Here is a 23,508-nt window from a genome sequence, read left to right on the forward strand (position 1 = left end):
TTGGTAGTAATGGCATACAAAGGAATGAAAGGGTTGAGGAGCTTAAAAAGAGGAGAAAAATCTTGGATTTTCTCAGCTCCACAAATAGGAGAGCGGTGAATGGTCTGAGGAGAGAGTGATCAGAGAGCTGAGGTGCTGCACATAGTGTAAAGGAGTGAGAGGTCCTGGTAGCTGCATGCAGAAAGTGAGATATGTGAAAAGTTGCACATAAGAGAGGGTTTAGAGGTCTGGGGAGCATAACACAGTTGAGTCAGAGGTCTGGGGAGCATAACAAGACAGTTGAGTCAGAGGTCTGGGGAGCATAACAACACAGTTGAGTCAGAGGTCTGGGGAGCATAACACAGAAAGGGCGAGAGGTCTGTGGAGCTACACACAGAGGAGAAAGCTATAAGAGTTGCCTGTAGATTCATAGAGAGGTGAGTGATGTGAGGAGATGCACACAGATTACAGCAGTGAGAAGTTCCATTAGCTGTACAGAGAGGGTTAGATGTCTGATGTGTAAGATGCAGATGGGTGAGAGTTCCAGGTAGATCCACATGGAGGGGTGAGAGATCTAAGGAGATGAACAGTAAGTAGGAGTAAGATGAAGGGTCTGAGGAGAAACACACAATGGTTAAGAACTGTACACAGACGGATAAGCAGCCCTAGAGCTGCAAACAGAAAAGATTTTTGAGAAGTATCAGGTCTGGGGATCTGCAGAGGGAGAGATTGTCTGAGAGAGATGGGCACAGAGGAGGAGGGTGAGAGGTCTGAGGATTTGCACGTAGAGAATTAATGTATTTTAAATGGCTTTTAATAGGGCTGCAACAACTAATCGACATAATCAATTATAATCGAAAAAAACCGATTAATCGAACTTAATAATCGGCTAACTAATCGATTTTGAAAATAATCGTTAGCTGCAGCTCTAGCTTTTAATGAGTGAGCAGGCCAAATTAGCATGCATTAAAATGTTATGTAATAAAAAGACCCTGTCAAGGACCGCCTATCTGCGGCGACTCACTAAACATAGAGGGGTCCTCGTTTGGTGGAAGAGGAGGGCACTTACTTTGGGCTAATAAAACGCTCCTGTGAAACAATCGCCACAGTGTGTAATACCTCTGGAGGGTCACTTGCACCTCAAGCTATGCTGCAAGCTAGAATCCTTGTGCTACCGGTACCACTTTCCCACTGCTCACACACCCACACACACCAGACACACAACTTACGGGAGTCTGCCACCACCTGCAGTTTGTCAGCTGACTGGTGTAGCATACACACTGACACTAATCTGCATGCAATCCGCAGTCGCACAAAGCAACTATTTACAGATAAACAGCGAGCTTACAACTGAGCATACAGACACTGGTAACAATGACCAATATCTCACGGAGTATGAATTCTTAGTTTAGTATACGGACGGCCACTTATTAATTTTATATTTTGATATCCCAAGGTGGGCAGTGCATAAGAAATATGTACAAACGTAAAAAGAAAGACAATGGCATACAAAAACTTTGGGCTATTGGTTATAAAGTAAAATAGGAGAAAAAACTGAAAAAAACATTTCCATTGGACAGTATTGTTTATCCTGCTGGCAGGAGAATGCCGGAAATCTGTAAACCCTGTGTCTTTCGATACACTCTCTCAGATGAATACAACGTTCATAATTCCAGCTACCCAATTTATCGGGATACTAATGTGGCATGGGCCCTTTGACCAATGACCTCTAAAGGTGTCACCCAACCTGCTAAGAAGAGAGGTTCTGCCTTCTGAAGTGGTCACCAGTTATTTTGGCCCACCGGTTCTGAAGCCTGGATCAAGGGTAGGATTTCCGACACCAGCATGTCAACATCAATTGCACGTCCACGCACAACAGTAAATGCAAGCAGGCCCCACATAACTGTTTTGTTGGTCTCTAGATGATTGGGTAGAACTCAAACCTACAATTTTATATGGGCATATAGCTAATATGTCCTCAGAGTCAGAGGGAATCAGACGAAAGTTTAATCTCTCTGTAACTGAATGTTTTATTGGAGATGAATCCTCTGATCTTTGAAAAAGACAAATGTTTTCCAGACGGTGGGGAGTGCAGTGTATGAGGATCTCTTGTTCCCTGCCGTGATTTGTAACCGAAAACTCTGCAGATGTCCACTCTTATCTGATCACGAGCCAGGAGGATTTATCAGGGGGTCATTAGTGGTTGAATGTTAGTTAGGCCCAAGCTGTCAATTCAAATTCTAATAGTGCACAACAGTCTCCTCTGTTCTACTAACCAGTGAAATTATAAAATATCTTCTGATACTGACTCCCCTCTATACTTTGATATTACAGATCCATTAGAATCATATGCACAAACCTATTTATCAACTTCTAATAGAATGACAAATTCATTTTACAGTTTGCAAAACTTTACAAATGGCCTATAAAGAAATAGAAAAGGTAGATAAAGACGCTTTTGATTATTTACTTCCCAGCATCTGGCAGAAGGTAGGCCAGAGCCAGGAACTGCAAAAGCTAGTGTTAGTTTTTGGGGTGCCCACAGTGCTCTACATGCAGGAACCTGGTGGTGCCTCCTATGTGAAGAAGGTTCATATGTAATATAAGAATCAATGCAAGGTCAATGATTGCAATCGTGCTTCTCTACAAAGAAGAAGCCAGAACCTGGCAGTAAGGTAAGTTTTTGGATGGAGATTTCACCTTGAAATACTCGGCCATGACTTGGGCATCAAGACGAGACTGAGTTTACACTTGACCATGTGGAAGTGAAATATAAGGAAACAGTTCAGACGCAAAGTCAAATGGTTGTTGAGGCAGCATGGTTTCAGACAGGTATTTAGTACAAACATCAGAAAAGCCTGTGTAAGTGGTCGACCAGCTCAGCAATAGAGTTTTGCTCACAGGTACACTGAGGAGGGTGGAAAGGTGTGCGGGGCTTGAGCAAGCATTTTTGATGACAGATCACCACCCCCATATCACAATTTCACTGGCATCAATGACTGTCATGTGTTGTTGTAGCTAAGTTAGTCCCAACAGAAATATATTTGCAGTTTATGAAATTAGAAAAAATATGGATTCTTGTTTTCACTGACTTCCATGATGGAGGGTTCATCCGTAAAATGGATAACACCTGGAATGACACTCGCACAAGCAAATGATATTAGAAAGGGTGTTCAGTGGGATCAAGAATATCCTCTAATTAATATTCAAAGTCTGGGAAATGAAACTGCTGACTTTGCTGTATTTTTTTAGCACAAATACATGTCAAGAAGGAGTATGTGGTAGTGTACACAAAGTCAAAGTTTGCAAAATTCAAGTTGGAATTTTTGATGAAAGCCATCACTACATTAACAGAATCACGGAGTATCTTTGGGGGATCTAGTTTTAAGTCATTAAAGATAACACATTAGTCTATCTTGATAATGACAGGCTTGAAGCACTAAAACAATATTGGTTGGTGAGATTGGCAAAGTATACTTTTTAGGTGAGGTATTAAACCATGTGGGCCAACTCACAATGTGGATGTACTGTCTAGATGTCCCTTGGAATTACAAACAGGGGAAGATGATGATGATGATGAAGAAGCTGCTGAAGGAACCAATTTTGCCACAATAGCTCCTCACTGTGTTCAGGCTGACAGACAAATTTCTGATGCTCCAAAGCAAGAAAGTAGTAGTGAAGAGGAAAGGGCTGGAAGTAGAAATTGCTTGAAATGCAGGATAAGACAACAGCCATTAAAATGTTTGTGGAAAGCAAAGCCTTTGAGAGAGTTTGCTTATGTGAAAACTCAATCTATCAATGATATTGATTAACAGGTTCTGCATGCAGTATTGTGTAAAAGGGTTTCCTTGCCTCATGAGATATAGATTATGTGGCAGAAGATGCTGCCAGAATCTGCATTCCATGCAAACAATAAGGAGGTGTACGAGAGAAAGGAAGATTGCGGGGCTATGCAAACCAACATATTGCAGTACCATTTTGGGTGAAGTTGATTTTGAAGTTTATAGTCTGTGTTGGATTTTTTATGTGGCTCATTGCAGGAAGGAGAAAGCTCTGTACTTACCCTACATTGTAAGATTTCATGGTTTCTGTTGATGATGAACTACCTGTAAGTACAAAAGATTGCCTTTGGCCATAGATATGTTAAAGTGCTTTTTGATCATCTCATCAAGTGGGTAGTGGCTGTTCTTCCAAATTTTTGGTTGCCCAAGATAGATTCTTTCAGATCAATAGGTTTTCTCCAATTATCTAACTTTTCAAATTGAGAAAAGCCTATCATACAATATCTGAAAGAGGTGAAACCGCAAAAAACGAAAATACCCCAAATTTCCCATAGGCGACGATTTAAAAGATTTTTCTGCTCATTAGTTTAGTGTAAGCAGTGTTTAATGGCCCTAGAATTATTGCTCTCACTCCGACGTTCGGGACGATATGTAATATCTGTGGCGCAATTTTCATTTCTGCACGTTAGTGCACCCAACACGTGTTTGCGTTGTATGTGCATGCACGTGGGGGGTGGGAGACTTTTTTTGCATTTTTAATTTTTTTTTTTATATGTTACTTTCATTTTTAAATTTTGTGGATTTTTTTACACTTAACTTTATTGCTATCATATGGGGAGCTAACAAGCCCCCTATGTAATAGCAAATTTATGGAGACATCAGGGGTCTTTCAAACCCCTAATGTCACCTAGGGACCCCAAAGAAGCTGATGAAGAAGAGATCTGCTTCACCGGTTTCTTCGCCTGGCTCTAAGAGCCAGAGAATGTGCACAGTGACATCGGAAGTGATGTAAGACACATCACTTCCGGGTCTGGTGATCGGAGGAGAGATCAGCAGTTGGAAGCTGTCAGGGGAGACCCACTGTGCCGGTCCCAGGCCTGCATGGGGGACAGCTGAGCTTGGGGAAGCCAGCGGTAGCAGTGGAGGGGGGCACACATTCCATCGCACCGTACAAGCAATCCGGCGTCTATAGACGCAGAATCGCGTGTATCTTAACAGCAATTGCCGGCTGTTTAAAAATTATACCAAGAACACGGCCGCAGTAGCAGCCATGTTCTTGGTATAACCGCTTGAGGACATGAGGTATTTTGACGGTGGTCGGTCCTGAAGTGGTTAAATAATATACATTGGGGGGACAAAACAGAGAGAATCTGTAGCAGTTGCCCATAGTAACCAATCAGCTTCTCTTTAGTTTGTTCAATTAAGCTTTGAAAATGAAAGATAGAAGCTGATTGGTTGTCATGGGCAGATTTTGTCTGCTCCAGTTTTGATAAATTCCCTTCATTATGTTTTCTCTGGGACATTGCTATAGGCTACATTAATTACAGGAGACCTGCTTCTTTATTACACATGGTTTTTACTGCAGTCATAAACAACTATACTGTAGATGAATACTTTAAGCACATGACAAATGGACCAGTGACAGAATCACTAAATTGCAGGTTAGTTATCACTAATGGAAGTTTCTCCATTGCTACCCAGAACACTGCTGAAATTCAAACACTACCAAAAGACCCATGGTGGGTAGCAAGAACTCCAGTTTGATTAGGAACACAAAAGATTAAAAAAAAACAAATATGAATAATTCTTCTACTTAAAAAAAATCACCTGTGTGACCTGGCCCCTAAAAAAAAACCTTGCTTCTGGTTCTCACCTGATAGGGATAATCTGTCCAGAATTCCCTTTGGTCCCAAAACCATGGCTTCTAGCAATACAAAAATAAAGTTTCATTAAGTGATTGACAAGTAAAGCAGAAATATATAAAGCATTGAAACTAGACACCTTTAGTGCTTGTTCAAAGGTCTCCGGACCAGATCTAGTCCGGATCTGGAGCAGATCTGCAGATGCGGTGCTATGCATTTTTGACGCGTTTTGACGCAATCCAGTAAAATAAAAAAACTGGAGTGGGGCTGTCAGAATGTTAGCTGCAGTGCGGTGTGTTTTTGGTGTGTTTTTGACATGTTCATGCTTTTCCTGACCGTATGCGGACCGGTCAAAATGTGACATGCAGTATTTTCTCTGTCCGGACCTGAACGGACTGCGCACGTGAGAACTGTAGCCCATAAAACACATGGGGATACGTTGGGATGCATTTTTAGTGCAGGAGCGCACGGAACGTCGTGTGAACAAGCCCTTAGACATATTTAAAAAGGTAAAAAATAGTGATGATGATGTACAATGAACAGGAACCGATGACTGATTAACATAGGTTATGCATATGATTTGCCTGGCTAAAATGAAACTTTAGATAAATACACTATTGAAATACATAAAATATAGTATTTTACCTGTTATAAATATTTTTGGCTTTTTGTGTCTGAGCCCTGCCTCTATCCTGGTCATTGGACTGCAAATGAGTGTCATCTATTGGTAAGGTCCTTCCTTTGCCCGTCCATCCTTTAAGCTATAAATATATGCTTCAGATACTTTTTCAAGTAATTGCTAATTAATAATCAAACACTGCTTCTGTCACCACTATCTGACAAGGAACACACTTGCACTGTGTATATAGCCTATTCATTTCATCAGTGCTTCTACATAACAATTATATTTGACTAATATAAACAAAAGTATATAACATAATAGCTTTTTTCACATGGCCATTACTTTTTTTTTTTAGCAGTTCTTTTATATATATATACACAGGTGAAACTCGAATAATTAGAATATCGTGCAAAGTTCATTTATTTCACTAATGCAACTTAAAAGGTGAAACTAATATATGAGATAGACTCATTACATGCAAAGCAAGATAATTCAAGCCGTGATTTGTCATAATTGTGATGATTATGGCTTACAGCTCATGAAAACCCCAAGAACCCCAAATCCACAACCTCAAAAAAGTAGATTATTACATGCAATCAATAAAACAAGGATTGTACATAGAACAATATCGGACCTCTGAAAAGTACAAGCATGCATATGTACTCAGTACTTGGTTTGGGCCCCTTTTGCAGCACTTACTGCAATGACTTTTGCACGATATTCTAATTATTCGAGTTTCACCTGTATTTATAATGAAATACGTATGCTCTGTATGGCATTTACTGTTACATTTATATGTTTAGGATGACCAATATTGAAAAATCTTGTATTCTGATGTGGGGTTTATATTTGCAATGATTGCAATGTAATTTGCAATATTACTGTCAGAAAGTTTTAATATGCGTTAAATCAGGTAACATTGATACTTGCTTTACCCCTAGTGTATGGAGTCTTTGGAGTTCCAGAAAGATAATAAATGAATGTGTTTTAAAAGAAAAACTAGCTTGTAAGTAAGAAAGATAGCATTGCAAGTCTTTTATTATTTAACAGTATGCTTGTGAAGATTCTCATTCATCCAGGTCATGGTATATCTGTAAAAAATAAGTCAAGGCAACTGGACTTGCTGTATTTTTCTTGAAGACGTTTCACTGGTCATCCAACCAGCTTTCTCAATTCAGAATGACTTGTAAAAAAAATTATCTGGGGGGGGGGGCGGAAGATATCGATTGTCTGCGAATACAAAGCTGTTTTAACACATGTCTCTGGGCAAGTTAGTAACACCTCTTAGACTCCAATTATGCAAATACAATCAACATTTGGTTGTGACTAACATACTATGTGGATTGGAGCAACATTCACAATATTTATTCCCAGATCATTTTTTGTACAAGTCATTCTGAATTGCGAAAGCTGGTTGGATGACCAGTGAAACGTCTTCAAGAAAAATACAGCAAGTCCAGTTGCCTTGACTTATTTTTTTTTATAGATATTTAACAGTAGCACTAATCTAGTATTCAGGCAAAATGTAAATGTTTTGCTTGCTGAAGAATTGTTTTGTCCTAAACCTAATAGAATATTTTTTACATATTAACCTGTAACCTTGTATTTAAGAAACACATCAGCTATTCTAGACATAACCACTTCCCCTCCTCCGAGTACTTCAGAAGAAAGAAGTTATTTCTTTTTTTAATACAAAGCAAATTTACTTCCCTATGTCACTAGTTTCAGGTTTTTTTCATGTTCTGAGGACAACCATGCTATCAACCTTAACTTTAAAAGAGAACTATAGCCAAACCATTTTTTTGGGCTTTAGTTCTCTTTTGGGTCATAGGATTACATTTACTAAAGTACTCCTGTCACCCAAAGTCAGCATATAGAAGTCTACTGCCCGAATATATGCTGACAGAGCAGAGCAATGCTGTAGCCAGGAAAGATCCCGACAACATTGTCAGGATCCACCCGGCTGCCTGATTGACAGCTGGCTCTGCCTCCCTAGAGCCAATGCCAGCTGTGCCCACCCCCTTCCCTGTCTGTCCGTCCAATGAGCACAGGAGGAACAGAGAAGGGGGAGGGGAATCCCTGCAGGGAGCTGTGACTGACAGTCACTACTCTCTGCTGGGAGAATATCATTAACTGAGTGATCAGCGGTTTGTGATCACTCAGATCTCAATCTATACAGCCTGTGTGTGACACCTGCAGTGTCAAATGCCGGCTCTAAGTATTGGGAAGAGTACATTTTACTTTTCCAATACTTCTCCTTTAAACTCTACTCCAGTGATTTTTACTTTGAAACAAAGAAGGGTTAGGACATCTGAAAACACTGTATTGATGCCTGTGGCCCTGAATGTGAAATTTCTTCTCACATGCTGTCTACTTGATGGGCATTAGACAGAACAGGAGGTGAGGAGAAATCTCCCAGGGCCCAGAGAGCAAAACTTTTTTCGTAGAGTGAGGATGGTTTAGAACCTATGTCAGGGTTTTATCTCTGTCTTTATTGAGGTGATTTCCTCTCACTTCCTGTCCACGTGATAGATGTCAGAAAGAACCGGAAGTGAAGGAATATTTCCTCTACAGAGATAAAAACAGCACTTTAGAGCTTCTGATCCAAATCCTGATTTGGGGCGGGTACAGCTGGCTCTGCCTTTAGATAGGCAGAGCCAGCTGTCATTCACGCAGCTGGGTGGATCTCGACAGCACTGTCAGGATCCGGCCCGGCTGCGGCGGTCTCAGTATACCGCGAGCTGTAGCTCACGATATGCTGAGCTTTGGGTCACGGGAGGATGCTAGTATATGTCCTCCCGTGGCCCTTAAGATAACTATGGGGAAAAACACTTACCCCATAGTTCTCTTTTAAGCCTGTGGCAAAGCCGTGCGGAGCAAAGCAAAGCTGTTAGGCACAGACGTTCGCATGCAGTGTGAGAGCTGAGTGCAGCCAGATGAAAGACTGCCAATGGCTGAAGATGACATATTTCATCTCGGCAGGCTCAGCTATGCGAGTTCTGGTAAGCTTACATGCCGGAAGGAAAATGAAACACTGCACACGAAGGTCCGCGCACTACTGCTGCAACGGATGCAAGGAGAACTTGATCTTCTAGCCATCTAGCTAAGTATAAATATCCTGTATTTGAGGTTGCACTGGGTTTATATGGAGAGCTATATAAAATGCTCCAACGCTCAGGATCTAACTCTTTCAGCTCACTGTCTTCAATGGATTACAGTCTCATGTCTTGAACAGGTGGATCATACAGCATCCTGTAGATCCTGTAGGGCAGGGGTACCCAAACATTGGCCGGCCCCATCTAGTGAAACTACACATCCCATCATGCATCTACCTCTGGTAGTTATGCCTATCAGGGTTTTATCTCTGTCTTTATTGAGGTGATTTCCTCTCACTTCCTGTCCACGTGATAGATGTCAGAAAGAACCGGAAGTGAAGGAATATTTCCTCTACAGAGATAAAAACAGCACTTTAGAGCTTCTGATCCAAATCCTGATTTGGGGCGGGTACAGCTGGCTCTGCCTTTAGATAGGCAGAGCCAGCTGTCATTCACGCAGCTGGGTGGATCTCGACAGCACTGTCAGGATCCGGCCCGGCTGCGGCGGTCTCAGTATACCGCGAGCTGTAGCTCACGATATGCTGAGCTTTGGGTCACGGGAGGATGCTAGTATATGTCCTCCCGTGGCCCTTAAGATAACTATGGGGAAAAACACTTACCCCATAGTTCTCTTTTAAGCCTGTGGCAAAGCCGTGCGGAGCAAAGCAAAGCTGTTAGGCACAGACGTTCGCATGCAGTGTGAGAGCTGAGTGCAGCCAGATGAAAGACTGCCAATGGCTGAAGATGACATATTTCATCTCGGCAGGCTCAGCTATGCGAGTTCTGGTAAGCTTACATGCCGGAAGGAAAATGAAACACTGCACACGAAGGTCCGCGCACTACTGCTGCAACGGATGCAAGGAGAACTTGATCTTCTAGCCATCTAGCTAAGTATAAATATCCTGTATTTGAGGTTGCACTGGGTTTATATGGAGAGCTATATAAAATGCTCCAACGCTCAGGATCTAACTCTTTCAGCTCACTGTCTTCAATGGATTACAGTCTCATGTCTTGAACAGGTGGATCATACAGCATCCTGTAGATCCTGTAGGGCAGGGGTACCCAAACATTGGCCGGCCCCATCTAGTGAAACTACACATCCCATCATGCATCTACCTCTGGTAGTTATGCCTGTGGTTGCCAGAGTCTTGCAATGCCTCATGGGCAGTGGCGTCACTACAGGGGGAAAGGGGGGGCAATTGCCCCCCTAGGTTATCACTTGCCCCCCCCATGCAAAATGTGCAGCCGACTTCCCTGCTACGCTAATAGCGTATCTTCTCAGAAGCTGTACACAGCGCGCCGGTTTAAGTAGTAACCAGCACACGCTATATGCAGCTTCTGTCGCCACCGCAGGGCGCAGATGCCATCCGCGGTTGCGACGTGTAATGAAAATTATTAGTGCCCGCCCAGATCTCACTGTGTTATCTTATGTGCCCCCTATATATTGTTCCTAGAGTCGCCACTGCTCATGGGGTTTGTGGTATCACCACAGCTGGAGGGTTGAAGTTTGGCAACCCCTGCTGTACGGTTTTACTATGTCTCCTACAGGTACCCCTAGCCAGCATAGTATTGGGCACTTGGATTGGTGTGGCATCAGACTGTTCATGGTCATTCTAGGGGTCTTATAACACAGTGCTATAAAATGTATAATAATATAATATAAGTATTATTTTTCAATGTTATTTAACCTTGTCAATCAACAAGCAGGTTAGCACACAGAGTATACTTACACTCATGGGGTTTGTGGTATCACCACAGCTGGAGGGTTGAAGTTTGGCAACCCCTGCTGTACGGTTTTACTAGCAAGTGGCTAGAGAAATGACTGCCTCCTCAGAAAAGTTTAAGTTACATTTCAAGGTAAAGAAGCCATATTGCACAAAAGAAATGACAGAACCGATAGACAGCTGCATAGAAAAATAATGCATTTTATCACAAGGGCAGAGGTCAGTGTCACTGAATGAAAATATATTTTTATCTGGAGTTCTTCTTTAATCTCTGTTTTCCACAACCAGTATACATTTTTATGCTCTAATTATCTAATGTCCACAACAGTCTATGGAAGTGGGTGATTACTATGTTTTGTTTCCAGTCTGCAGTTTCATACTGGGACTTAATAATAATTAGAAAGTAATAATTCCAATAGCAAAATCCATTTGTGCAAGTCACATACACAAGTACAGCATTAGCATTCCACAAAAAAAGACTAGGCATTAACAAGTAGATGCATCCCTGGGCAGACAACTGCCTGCTGCTTAATCATAAGACTTGCCACACTGAAGCAGCACATTGACAGTTAACATCTCCCTTCCCTCTTCTCACTGAGAAGCGGAAGGATTAGCTGATTTACACTGAGATTTTTCAACAAGCTGGACATGAGCGATATTGTGTTCTTCTAACGTTACAAGTGCACCGTTATTGTCAGAGGCGGCTCTTTAATTAGGCAAATTAGGCGGTCGCCTTAGGCCTCGCGCTCCCGAGGGCCTCGCGGCCGCCTAGTTTGCCCTGTCAGAACGGCACATCACCTCGCTCGCAGCCAGGTAACGTTGTGAGCTCTCAGCCCTGTCGCTGTCAAACTGACAGGAGCGATAGCGACAGGGCTGAGAGCTCATCCGTTTCCTCGATCATCGGTGCGGTCCATCCACTGTCTTCTGGAGCTCCGCCCCCCAGCCAATGAGAAGAGACCTCACTCCTCCCATCCACCGCACGAGGATCTCTGGCTGGGAGGGCGGAGCTTATCTTTAGCAGCAGATGGAGACGTCGGCGGCGCCGGCTGGTCCTGCACGCTCCTGCCAGCTCCCGCCTCCCAGCCACGGCCGCATATTATTTTTCAATGTTATTTAACCTTGTCAATCAACAAGCAGGTTAGCACACAGAGTATACTTACATCAATAAGTACAGCAACACCAATAAGGAATGAAATCAAGTAGATTATAAATCTCCAGCTAGAAAACAAAGAAAAGCGATAACTGGTATACCTTTACTAGATAACACTGATAGTTGAAATACTCCTTCTAAAAAGCTATACTAGTAATTGTCCATGATTGAATACAGTATCAGTCACTCTGCTTAAATCTGAACACTCTGCACAAAAACATTTAACATTTAAATAATATTCCTCAATAGCCACAAAGACTATAAATCCACTTTATGTGCACCAAATGCCTGTGCAAACCCAGATGTCACCTTTGAAAAAATTGCAGTGACATCATCACTGTTCTGTACATATCCTGTGCAGAGAGCAGAGATGCCCCACCAACCCACCCAATAGAGGCTGCCTGCAGAAAACTATTAGATGGGGCGGAGACAAGACCAGTCCCCCTGCACAAGGAGAGAGAGTAGCAGTGACTGGTTTATATTACAGGAAGCTCCTGCAGAGCCAAATTTTCACACTGGATTATGCACTGATGTGAGAGAAATACACAAGATGCACCAAGATTCAAGTAAGAATACAAATGCTTGTTTATATAGGCAATATTTGCCTATCTTGTTAGTTCAGCTTTAATTCTATATTTTTATTTAAAAATAAATTATTATTTTCAAAAGGGAAAATATACACTTTAAGCTTCCTGCTAAATGTAATGAAATGTATTTTTTACTTTTAACAAGAATATGCAAAAAAAACCCTCCGTGGTGCCTTGGTGCCAAATGGAAGGAGTTCTACTTTGATGTCTGTCGGTCATCTGATAATATAAATATATATTATTATATAAATAAATATAAAGGCTTCTGGACCATTCATCATGGTATTCAGTTAGCATGGCACAGCGCTGACACAGAAAGCCCCTAAAAACTAAAAAATGCCTTATCTAATATCTCACATCAAACTAAAAGAGAATATTTGTATCAATTATTGTATGTGTGTCCTTGCTTTCTGTAGACCATGTGCACTGATTTGGCATTTTTTGATGTTGTCTACTCACCTGGCTTCACAAAATTTCTTGGTTGTGCTTGATCTGTCTTGGTTTCTCCTATCTCTGAACCAACGTTCAACTTGGCGAATCTGCATATTACATTCTGCTGACAAACTGAGGACTTCAAGCTAGAACACAGATAACACTGACATGTTAGTGAGACATGTTTTCTAAAAAGGCAAACATTTTCATGAAATCCCAACTATTAGAAAAAGAGAAAACAACAATTATCCAAACTGGGCTGCATAGCTCTTAACTTTCTGAGATGGGCAAGAGGAACACATTGTAGCACAAAGTATGTGGGCAAAGGACACACACATGCCATGTACAGATGTATACATCAGACCAAACAGAGGGACTACTGAGGAAGAGAGAAGGACAGAGGGATTTGGTTACAAATGAGGTTCCGTCCCTCCAAATAAGGGACAGTTACAGGGCAAATATATTCTAGAGCAGAACACAATTATGCAGAGCTATAGGTCAGTTTTGGGAATATACAATATATAAATAATACATAAGATGGCCTGGTTTGGTACAGTGCCATGTGAATGTATTGACCCCCTTGGTATTCTTGTTTTATTGAATTACAACCTAGATTTTAAGTTGATTTTTGGGTGTTTGTATTACTAATTAGTATTCAATCCTCCAGTTTATACATTTGGAGGCTGTGAATTCTCACATGTTATACCAAGTGGCAAATTCCCCTGTCTGTGAATTGTATATACAATAACATGAGTATGTGAACATGATTGGTAATTTTAGTCACAACTAGGCAGCAACAGGCACAGAAGGATGTAACCTCTCCATCTTTTCCATCTCTCTCCATTCATGTATTCCAAAATACTTGTTTTACACATTGTATATATTTTAAGATGATTTATTTATTTCAGGTATTTATAAGCTTCATCAATTTAAGCAGTGCTTTACATACTATTCATTCACAGTAGTAACCACCCTCAAGGAGCTTACATTCTCCCCATCTCATATGCACACACATACTAGGGCCAATTTAGACAGGAGCCAATTAACCTACCAACATATGTTTGGAGTGTGGAGAAAATATACACAAGCACAAGGATGATGTGTGAAGTATGCTTAGCCAGGTCTGCTAAATTAATAAACAGGATTACTGTGCACTCTGGAATTATACACGTTATAGTCACTAGACACTTATAAATCAGATCTCAGCAATATCTTGCACCAATACAACCTAGTGAAAGTTGCAAGCACTATAGTGAATAACAATCAAAAAAACAAATACATATATTAAATATGCCCTACTAAGCATGTATTAAAATCAATCAAATAATATACAATTCATTTGAACAAAAAACCTAACATTCATGACCAGTAATTGCAATGTTGTATATACTTATATATATATGTGTATATATATAAGTATATATATATATATATATAGTGACAGAAGGTTTCTCACCCATCAAAGTATGTAATTCTGTAATAGTTAACTTTCTCTATCAGTGGACCTTTTAGATATGCCCTTGAATAGAGTAAAGAGGGCTTTAATACCCCCAAGACTTCAATAAATCATAGAAATCATATAATCACAGAAATCATATCACAGAAATCATATAATCAAAAAGACAATCTATGTTATCAAAAGTACGAGACTTTGTCCTGTACCCCTAATCTTACTTGAACTGTACCAGAGTCAACTTTTCTACATCCAAGATCCAACCGATGTCCTAAAGAAACTGCAAGACTAGAGAAAGTTCTTCAAAAACTGCCTGGCTTTTTTCACAAATAGAGCAGATCATCAAGATATCCAATGACCTTGGACAAGAGTCCAAAGACTGAGGGAATAATTACATTTATACCAAACATCATTACCAACTGAGGGAAGCTTTTCCAATTTGGATATGGGGATAAGCATCCCTGAGATTGATGTGTACCATGCAGACTTTTGTAGTTAACCGATCAGTTAAGAGGCCTAAAGTTTAGGATGAGCCAATTTTTTTCAAAAAGGTTTTTTATTACAAACCCCTTCTCAAGAGAAACTATTTTAGCTGACTTGGTCCCTGATCCCTGCTCATGTGCGTGACAAAGAATGTTAAGGCTTACACATGTTTTGAACAGGTTTTGTGTTTTATATATGTTTTAGGCAATTTCTCTATCTTCTATTGTGGGTTTACACCTGGGCTATTTGTCTTTTTAATCTTTCTTCTGCTCCTCTTTTTCACCAGAGCCCTTGATGGATTTAAGAGCTCCTGCTTTCTTTTCTTTAACATCCTCATCTACCCTGGACTGTTAGGTAGGGCATCTGAAATTCTGTCGGTATACTGGAGTACTAAAGGACTAAAAAGTCGACACACAATCTTTAACCACAACCTCACCAAAACACCCTTACATATATTAGAGGTGTCTTCACTGAGAAGCTTACCAGTACAAAAGTTAGGGATTTGACTATTTGCTCGTCATTTTAGCTAGACAAAAGGCAAAGTGCTTGCATTTAAATCTGAAAAAGATTAACTGGGCATTTTAAAAGCTAGGTCTGAAAAAAAAGTTAAAAAGAAACCCAAGATAAATGAGCTCAGAGAAAAGAGCAAACAGGGTTCAAAATGCACAGAACCAAAGTGCAAAGCAATTACATAGAAATAGGACAGAATTTAGAGTAAACCTATACCCACCAAAAGGATTCTGGTGCTGTTCATGATAGACTCTTTGACTGCTATTGTTTTGCCCTTTAAGATGCATTCTGGTAAGCCAGATGGTTGTGATTGTGCCAGAAATAAAGCCTTCCTGACTACACCATATCAAAGCTCATACCATCTTCTAGGAGTTACTGTGAAGAGGCAGATGGGCTAGACTTGGCTGATCCCCCTTTACGATTATCAACACTGAAGTCACTGAGCACCTGGGGATGACTTAATTCTCTCTGGAGAAAGGGTCATTGCAATGTCAGACTAAAGAGGTGGAGAATCAAAGCCATTCAGGCTCACAGAGCCCACTAATCAGTAGGGGTAACAAATCCTTTTTACCAGAAACATTGAAGTAGGATTGAGGTACTAACACAAGAAGAGGAGGGGGTGACAAACAGGTAGAGTATATAACAGAACCTCAGTTTCCTCACTTGCCAACCTAGGCTTACAAAGACAAAATATAATAGAGAAAACAGTGGGCCCTTTACAAGGAAAGCACTCGAAAACAGAAAAAAAATAATAGAAAAATAAGATTCTGTCTGATTTTACCCTATTTTTATTTGGAATATTGTGTCCTGTCCTGCTGAGAGGAATCACTCTTTCTGAAAAATTAAATATAGTATATTTCCAATAGGAACAACGCTAGCAATAAAAATATGACAGAGGTTCCAGCCTTTCCCCGTATTATTCAAAACTTAAAAAAAAAAAATTTGGATGGTGTTACACTTCAAACATTGCTAATGTTATGTATCTTTATTTACTGTATAGGTAACATTTTGGCTAATTTCATCTGTCACATTTTTGATGTTTTGTATAAGAGCTGTCTGTATTCTCCTATTCCTATTTAAGTTCTCTGCCATTTTCTAATACAGCATTTGTATTTCACTGGTAGTTATGGGACATCGCACATGTTGTTCCAGATATTTTGATTAATTAAACTATTTATTGTATCATCTACTTATTTGCAAACTCCAGAATATAATGTCATTGTATTGTATTTAAGTGCAATATTGATCATTGTAAACAATTTAAACCAGTTGATTTTGAGGGTGTGTTAAAACATTAAAACAAATAGCTGTCTATATCACATTCTAACCTACCTCAGTTGGATGCTTTCCATTCTTTGTGTAAAAGTCTTCCAAAATTGGTTTAATAGAAGGTTTCCGCTTGAACTTCTCCCGTATGCCCATTTTTTTGCTCAGAGGTAATGCCACAATCCTGGCAAAAAGGAAAGCAAATCAGAAATATACCACAAACAGCCATAAATGTAAATATATATTTAGAAACAGTATCTATTAGAGACATTGGAGAAAACCCTTACACCATGGAGTAGTGAGATGCTGTCACTGGAGGAACATCAACTTTCTGTTGATTGCCACGTTAAGTAGGAACTTACAAACAATTACTCCACATTATGCTTCCACAAATGAAAAATCTAGGTTTTGGCGACCCTTATCTTACAAATAAAAGATGTGACAATTTATACAGAACAGTCATTCTTTACTAGTAGTTTGTGGAGTTTGACATTTTTAGGTAGGGCTATTTTGCTGTCTGTGTATGCTGCTAAGTAGGTGTCCCTCTCATTACCAGACACAATATAGAATGTGTGAAGAGCCCCCTATTAAAATACAGTTACCAACATTTAGAACACATTTGGAGGAAAATAAACTCCTTTATTTGTTTAACATCCAAGACAAAATCTAGGCCATGCTGTATACACACTTAATAATGTGATCAAGAAATCAAGAGTACTTTGGGCTTACCAGCACCTATCTAGCTTAACAATTCATTATGACTGTATACAGACAGGTAGACATTTGTACTACATACAGTAGTTGTTAGTAAATCCAATTGCACTGATTGCAAGATGTGTGGCCAGTTTGCAAAAATAAAGTAACAGTAATAAACTAAAGACAGAGCTGATTTACTAAAGGAGTTTCAAATCTTCACACAGTTGTGTGAATATTCACTTCAATTATTCCAAACATGCACAGAATAGATAAGTAAACAGGAATCTGCTTTTCACATGATTGTTTAATTGAAGGGACTATTCACACAATTTATTGAGTGAAGATGCTCATTTACTTCAGTAGCCAACAATTTAACCTTGTAAGAAGACCTGTCTAAAAGCAAGCATTGCATGGGGTGTTCTAATGCTGTTGTTAGCCATTAAATATATTTCCCTCTAATATTGCATTTGCTTTGTAACGAAGGCTTTGACATCCTCAATTTGGGGTTATGTAATGTCATGCCCGGGAATTGGCAGGTGAGCACAGCTTGGCTTCTGGGAGGTGGAGCTTGGTTCAGAAATCAGGAAAGCTGTGGCCTTAGGCCCCTTTCACGCTGGTGGTCCCATCAGATCTGCCTGTCAGCCGGATGTAAAATTTGCTGTTTATATCTGATTACCTCCAAGCCAATTTAATTCTAAAAAACTACGCTTACATCCGACTGCCCATAGACCTAACATTGGATCGTTTGGTTCAGTTTTTGCCTCTATTGCAAGATTGAGGCAAAAATTTAATGGGCACAGATGTCACAAAAATGACATCCATATTGCTCCGATCGTCAGGAGAACTGTGCATGGATCTCTTACTGTACGGAGGAGACAGGCGCCCATGTGAAAGGGGCCTCATAAACAAAGTGAGACCAGAACCAGATGAGCACATAGAAGAGCATTTTCTGGGAAACAATAGAAAAAGCAAGCAATTTTGGTACCTACTAGACACAATTTCAGCAGGTCCATTTTAGAGTGTATTGTTTTCTTAGTCATGCTTTTATCTATATATTCAATCCTATTTCCATCATACACACATCCACATGGTTGCATTAATTAGCTTCACACCTTGTACAACAGAAAAATGTTTTCTACTACAATACGTCATATAAAGTAATTTAGGTTTATAGTTAACATAAGCTACTCATGGTAAATTAATTATTAATGTCATGCTCAAAGTTGTAAAAAATATAAAGTTTTACGGAATTATACTATGTAACAGTTTTCACAAATGCCTATATACAGAAGGTTTAAATTCTATAAATAATCTTCTGTACTGAATGCAGAAAGACAATTCTTTACATGAATAACACTGCTCAACATGCGAAATGGGTGGCTAGCTCAAATCGAATATTTCTTGAAGAGAGTGATAGGTCACATATTAAATTCTGGGTCAAGAGACTCTTGTCTTCCAACATGACAACTCGGTACAGTTTTGTGTGGGAATATGAATGTGACCAGGAACGGCACTGAGCTTTAGATCAGATGAAAATTGCTGGCACCACCATTTAAATTATTCACATTGCAGCTGCCCAGAGCTAATTTGAAGGGCACAGTCAATTAGCTTTGCATGTTAACTACCCACAAGCTCTTGTAGTGTAACACATTTCACGTTATTATTAGAAGCTGCTTTATAATTTATGCCTATATGTGTTTGGTTGTGAAAAGTAAAACTTGCATGTGGCATTGTTTCAGAAACATTTTCCATCACACCCTGACCCCGTCATACTACATTCGAAAAGGATCATCGATGTTAGAAAATCAAACAAACTGAATTCTACTGGTGTATGGCCAGCTTTTTTTCAGGAAAAACTCTAACAAGAAATAAAGATTTGTGCTACAGGTACACATTACTTTGCATTCAAGCTTTTAACATGAAACAATATATCTGATGTAGTGATGAGCCGAACACCCCCGTGTTCGGTTCTAACTCGAACTTTCGAACATGGAAAAAGTTCTAACTCGAACTCAATGCAAGTCTATGGGGGTAGAACTCAGAAATGTAAATGTCCAATGCAAGCTCCACATTAAATACTGGTTTCTGCATTATCCACAATATTTATAAAGCAGCAATTCTCTCTCTCTGAATGATCAATATGAAGACAAGCCTCATAAACAGGGTCAAGATCCTTTCTTTTCCTTTAATTTATTCAATGAGTAATTATTGGCCATGCTGAGGTTTCCTGAACCAGTGAAATTACTCTTAGGCTCACCACACATGTTACAGATAGTGACATGGCAATCCCACACGAACGAAAGGTTTATACATCAGCCCTTAAGTTATGTGGACACTGAAATGTCTATGTTATTACCGAAAGCGCTTACACTAGAATTGGGAGACATTTTATGCCAGGGCAGAAGTGAGGTCAATTTCTAGTCTAACTAGTTTAATATTAATTCACCTCATGAGTCCTTGTTAAATATTCACATGGTGAAGAATAAACAGTGGACCCTAATGCCGTGTGAATAGCAAATTCCTTGCAAGCATAAATATTTAGGCTGAATTCTGTACACATGGGGCACACTATATACTCTACTGTTACCTGTGTGATTATGTTGTGGAATACATTTAGAGGTCATAACAAGAGATAATAGTGTGGTCATTCATTTACTATGAACTTAGGCACCCACAAATCCATGACTATAAGAAACTTTCATAGACGTGAGAAATCCTTTAAAGATTACCAGGATTTACATGGTAATGTAAAACATTATATATAAATACATAACATTACATATAAATGTATATTATTATGTATAACTACATATAAATACATAACATTACATATAAATAACATTACATATTATTAATATTATACAGGATTTATATAGCGCCAACAGTTTGTGCACCGCTTTACAATATAAGGAAGACATTACAATTACAATTAAATTCAAAACAAGATGGTGAGGTGGAACCTGCCCATGAGGGCGTACAATCTAAAAGGGAGAGACAAGTGATACATGAGGAGGTAGCTGTGTGGGGATGAATTGTTTGAGAACGTGATGGTTCAGTGGTTAGTTTGAGGTGGGATAGGCTTCCCTGAAGAGATGAGTCCTAAGGGATCGCCTAAAGGCAGTTGGAGTAGGAGATATATGAACAGGTAAAGAGTTCCAGATTATGGGAGAGACTCTAGAAAAGTCTTGGAGGCGTGCATGGGAGGAGTTGACGAGGGAGCTAGAGAGCAGGTCTTTGGAAGAGAGAAGGGGATGGTTAGGGTGATATTTTGAGACGAGGTTGGAGATATAGCCGGGTGCAGAGTTGTGAATAGCTTTGTAAGTGGTTGTTAATATTTTGGATTTTATTCTTTGGGCAATTGGAAGCCAGTGCAGGGATTGGCAGAGGGGGGTTGCAGACACTGAGCGGTTGGTTAGGTGTATAAGTCTAGCAGCAGCATTCATGATAGACTGAAGGGGGGATAGCCTATGTAGTGGAAGGCCAATGAGGAGGGAGTTGCAATAGTCAAGACGAGAGATAACAAGTGAGTGGATGAGCAGCTTTGCGGTTTCATTGGTGAGGAAGGGGTGTATTTTGGAGATATTATGAATGTGAAGGCACAGGATTTGGATAGTGATTGGATGTGGGGCAAAAAGGTGAGGTCCAAGTCAAGGATGACACCTAGCACCTTGGCATGGGGGGAGGGTTGGATAGTTGTGTTATCAATCTTAAGGGAAAAGTTGGGGGAAGGTGCACAGGCAGGAGGAAATATCATGAGCTCAGTTTTTGAAAGGTTGAGTTTCAAGAAGTGTTGTGACATCCAGACTGATATGTCAGTTAGTAGATTAGTGACACGCAAGCACGCGGAGGGGATGAGTTGTGGAGTAATAAGATATATTTGAGTGTCATTGGCATAGAGATGGTATTGGAAGCCATGTGAGGTTATTAACTGACCAAGAGAGGAAGTGTAAATAGAGAAGAGAAGGGGTCCACGGACAGAGCCATGGGTGACCCCTACAGAAAGAGGGAAAGGAGGGGAGGAGTTAGATTTGTGGGTGACACTAAAAGAGCGCTTAGATAGGTAGGAGGAGAACCATGAGAGAGCAAAGTCTTGTAGGCCAAGCAAGTGAAGTTTTTTTTAGGAGGAGCAGGTGGTCAACAGTGTCAAAAGCAGCATAACATTACATATAAGTAAGTAGAACATAACATTAAGTATGAATACATATACTGCATTCTTCTGGGCAGGTCTCACCTTTCAAATATAAATCTCAAACCAACAAGGATGAGTGCACATGGAATACCGAAAAAGAGATGACAAGGTCTAGGATAAAGGACATTTTCTGTCTCCTTTATATCTTCCCAGGTAACTCCAGGGGGAAGCCAGTATTCCTGTCTCCAGAGCCATTGGTTGAGAAGAGCTTCCATCCTGTAGTCAAAAAAAAATTAATTAAATCCAATATCAATATTTAGCAATTTACTAAAGTAGTTAAGAATCTGTACTTAATAAATTACGGAAACATTCAGAAAAGCAATTTTACCTGTTTGCTTTTCACATGATTAGAAAATTTAAGTGAATATTTTGATACAATTTCTTAAAGTGACACCAAACTCAGGAGTTAAATTTTCATGGTCTAAGTAACTTGGGCTGGCAGGGAAAGTTGGCCCGTTGCATACACAATTTAGCTAAAGGTTGCCCCTCTTTCCCATCTCAGAGAGTTGTGAGGTATAAGTCTAAATAATTGCTTTTTCTGATTATTTGAAAATACACCAATAACATCTTTGTGGGTACCTCTGATTGGAGAGTAGCACAGAATATGCAACATAATCGGGTTACTCAACCTTTATCCAATTTGGTAATGTGTCAAAAAAAAATAAAAAGTCAGGTCGGGGTGGGAAGGCCCATAGCAACAGTTTGCCAGCAGATCAACAGCAACCCAGAGGTGAATAGTTCCCTACTGTTGTTGCACTATTCTACGCTAAAGCTGGCAAAAAATACATTCCTTGTTAAAATAAACCTGAACTAACAGAAAGAGAGGGGCAATCTCTCTTCAAGTCTTTTTCAAAAATGCAGAAAGTAAAGAAAAACAAGTCTACAAATCAGAACAGTGAAGTCAGAGCTAATGCTGAAGTCAGAGTCTTAAGCTGGCCATACACCTCCGGACTGAACAAAAATAAATGCTCGATTTCTTCATCCATACTAAACAGCATGGATGGGGGAATCCTCCCAGCAGACTATTGTGTCTCTGTCACAATACCCAAACGGTGACTGCAGCTGAGAATTTTCAGAGCAGTTCCTTCAACAAAAGTCAACTGACTTCTTTAGCACAGATTTTCTTAGCATTAGCTGTAGAATAAGTGGTAAACTAATCTAAAAGAATTTGTAATAAGCATCAAATGACAAAAATACAGATACCTCCAGAAAAGTTTTTAAATACTTAAAAAAACCCTCTGCTTTTGAAGAAAATTATATAAACCTCCCAGCTAAATATACTACAATGATGTTAGTAATCTCCATTGCACAGTGCTATTCGTTACCATTTGGGAATTACCCATCCATTCCTCTCACTTCCTACTTGCTGTAGCCACTTCATATTTCCGAAATGAGTGAGAGGTGCCTTCTGCTCTAGTCAAATTATCACTCCCTATATTGTAATAAGCGAATATAATTCTGGGAACAGTGAGTTTCCCAATCAAGTGAGCAGGAAATGACAGTTCTCTATATCACCAGTGTACAGAATTCTCCCATAGAAGGAAGCCATTTTTTGCCAGCTTTAGAAAAGTATAGTTGGCTGATGTCTTTACTAAAGAGGTCATTTGTAAACACCTAATTACAAAATGGATACTGTAACCATTATATATATATATTATATTAATGTTTCACAGAAATG

General features: G+C 39.8%; 1 protein-coding gene across 1 annotated transcript in view; it reads right to left on the reverse strand.

Moving 5' to 3' along the window:
• Positions 1-23,508, reverse strand: part of LOC108792262 (ceramide synthase 4-like) — an 85,790-nt gene that overhangs the window by 31,715 nt on the left and 30,567 nt on the right. Inside the window, exons 2-6 of the mRNA XM_018563000.1 lie at positions 21,873-22,046; positions 17,012-17,129; positions 13,261-13,379; positions 12,225-12,282; positions 5,635-5,685 (exon numbers count right to left, since the gene is read on the reverse strand). Of these exons, the coding sequence (XP_018418502.1) occupies positions 5,635-5,685; positions 12,225-12,282; positions 13,261-13,379; positions 17,012-17,129; positions 21,873-22,045 (519 nt within the window). The 5' untranslated portion in view covers position 22,046. The remainder of the gene's footprint in view (positions 1-5,634; positions 5,686-12,224; positions 12,283-13,260; positions 13,380-17,011; positions 17,130-21,872; positions 22,047-23,508) is intronic.

Source organism: Nanorana parkeri, unplaced genomic scaffold, assembly GCF_000935625.1.
Source record: "Nanorana parkeri isolate BGI_ZX_2015 unplaced genomic scaffold, ASM93562v1 scaffold621, whole genome shotgun sequence".
NCBI classification, from domain to species: domain Eukaryota; kingdom Metazoa; phylum Chordata; class Amphibia; order Anura; family Dicroglossidae; genus Nanorana; species Nanorana parkeri.